Source organism: Limulus polyphemus, unplaced genomic scaffold (assembly GCF_000517525.1).
Source record: "Limulus polyphemus unplaced genomic scaffold, Limulus_polyphemus-2.1.2 Scaffold7217, whole genome shotgun sequence".
In the NCBI taxonomy this organism is placed as follows: domain Eukaryota; kingdom Metazoa; phylum Arthropoda; class Merostomata; order Xiphosura; family Limulidae; genus Limulus; species Limulus polyphemus.
Window position 1 is genome coordinate 41,306 of NW_013672827.1, and position 2,642 is coordinate 43,947.

General features: G+C 31.0%; 1 protein-coding gene across 1 annotated transcript in view; it reads right to left on the bottom strand.

The window, feature by feature from the left end:
• Positions 1-2,463, bottom strand: part of LOC106474432 (dynein beta chain, ciliary-like) — a gene marked incomplete at its 3' end in the record, with an annotated part of 43,131 nt that extends 40,668 nt beyond the window's left edge. Inside the window, exons 1-2 of the mRNA XM_022402740.1 lie at positions 2,077-2,463; positions 938-1,230 (exon numbers count right to left, since the gene is read on the bottom strand). Coding sequence (XP_022258448.1) covers positions 938-1,230; positions 2,077-2,436 — 653 coding nt within the window. The remainder of the gene's footprint in view (positions 1-937; positions 1,231-2,076) is intronic.
• Between the last annotated feature and the right edge of the window lie 179 nt (positions 2,464-2,642).

Here is a 2,642-nt window from a genome sequence, read left to right on the forward strand (position 1 = left end):
TCCAGCACTGTTTATTTAATTTCATCTACTCAAAACATCATCTACATTTAAATGTAAATATCTCACAACAGATAAAACAATCAATATCACAAGTGGGAAACCATTTTCATTAAACTACACATAACAGTAGATTTGATTTAAGAACAAAAAGTGGGGTTCACTTCCCTTTAGAATTTTGAAATAAAAAAAAACTGATTCTATTGTTGATGATCATACATAAAAACTCATTGTTTGTTCTCTTGAGAGAGAACTTGTTCAGTAAGTTGTCTACTTCTTGAACAAGCCATAAAGTGAAATGTGAAGGAAATAAAAATGTTTTTACTGAATACTGGCCGTTTCTCTTCATTTCACCTGAAGGTTGTTAAAAATGAAGTCGTAAAGTATGATAGGTTTATAAGGTACAAAAATATCACACTAAAACTGTTGATTGAATACTGGCCGTTTCTCTTCATTTCACCTGAAGGTTGTTAAAAATGAAGTCACAAAGTATGATAGGTTTATAAGGTACAAAAATATCACACTAAAACTGTTGATAATTATTTTCTAACCAAAGTTACTAAGATAACTTCAAGAATAGAATTCCAAATAAATTATCAGCAGTCTTAGTGCAATGTTTTCTAGCACTTGGTAACCTGTTGTACTTTCATGCTGTACAGTATCGTTTTACAACAGTTAATAATAAAGTTGAAGATTTGGGTGTTGTGACCAACTGGCCTGGTGGGCTCCAGAACAAAATGAATAGGTCAATCAATACTGTTCTACAGAGCAATGGGTTACAGAGAATTGTACTAGTCTTAGTTCCAGATGATCAGAAAACAATGACAGCTGTTTTCATAATCAAGATTTTAAAATCTCACAATTTTTTGCAAAATATGTTTAAAAATCACTTCAATTTCTAAGAGTTGGATCAAAATCAGTGGTATTATTTATTACCTACCGATCGGTAAGAGGAGTAATAACAAGCCTAGGAGTGTTCCCTAAGTACTCGTGGGAGTAACGAAATTGAGCATCACAGATGTTAGCAAAACAATCCTTGTGTTGTTCGTCCCACCGATGTCGAAGCTGAGATTGCCAAATGAACTCCCAGGAACTCTCAACCTTGTTAATAATCATCTTGTTTACCACATCTCGTGAGTGGACATCTATGGTACATATTGTCATTATTTTCTGACGGTCCCCCTTACTCAGATCTCCCAACAACATTGTAATCAGTGTATTTAACTGGTTTACCTGAAACAAAGACAAATAATGTGATTACAAAGTAAATATAAGTATAAAAAGCACAAATGTAAAGTGAAAGTGTCTTGCTAGATGTTGATAATTCTGATAATGTATTTTTGTTCTGCTAATGATCTATTTTAAGCCACAAGGATTATTATGTGGTTTCATGTCCAAGTATAAGTCACAGTACTTATCTGTGTTCTAATGTCAAACTTACAGCACACACACTGGTCAATATTTGTGCTTAAATAGAATAAACACTACTTTAGATCTACAGTGCAAGCAGGAACTAATAAATGACACATGTTTATTTCATCTACAATATGTGTACACAAAAATTCATCACATTTTAAAAATAATACATATTTAAGCATTTTCATATTATATATGTGAAGAGGAAGGTTTTATTTTATGGCTATTCTTTTTCCTGTATTGTGTTACAAACTGAAGCTTCTTTTCAGATAATGAAATATGATTTTATGTTATTTAGAATTAGCTTACATAAATCTAGAGATTTTCATTTAGCCTTGATTATTTCACACTAAAGCTATGACAAAAGATAAAATTGTAGCTTTTGTAGTTAATTATTACTCATATAAAGTTATGATATTTTTCATATAAATATTGTGTATCGTTTGTAGTTAACTATTACTCATATAAAGCTATGATATTTTTCATATAAATATTATGTATCTTTTGTAGTTAATTATTACTCATATAAAGTTATGATATTTTCATATAAATATCATGTATCTTTTGTTTTGAATAACTTTATTTTTACTAGAATAATTAAAAAATATCTTGTACTTTGTTTCAATATTTCACAATTAAAGTAATGTTATGTCAAATACCAACCTGTTTTTTGAGATAATCTTTTAAGGCATTTTCATAGCCTTCTTCCAGTCGACCAAAAGCAATATTGACCTCCATGGTCCACCAAATTTGAGTGCCACATAAGGATACTTGAGCTGGGTAATCGAATAACCAATGTTCTCGAGGTTTTTCTTCGTAAGTGATAACAGCTTCAGTCATGTAATAACGAACAGTGGAGCACATTTTCTGAAGAAGCCGAGACAGCCACACCTCCACTGGGCCAGAACAATCACACTCTTCATCAAATTCCACATATTCACCATCTTTGCTGTACATTCCTAAAGCCATCTTAGTAAACTTCTCATGATTATCTGGATCTGGCTTAAATCTCAGGCCAGCCATGGCATCGAAAAGCTTTGTTAGATGCCGAGCAACCTAAGAAAGATAACGTGACAAAACATGACTATCAAGGATATGATAATATGTTATACGATGAAATCTAAAAAATGATTTAAAAAAATAACTTTATGATTATTAACATAGCATAAAAAGTTTAAAGATAAATATGGTGAAACTACAGTATAAATCAATAAAAAATCATTAAGTGG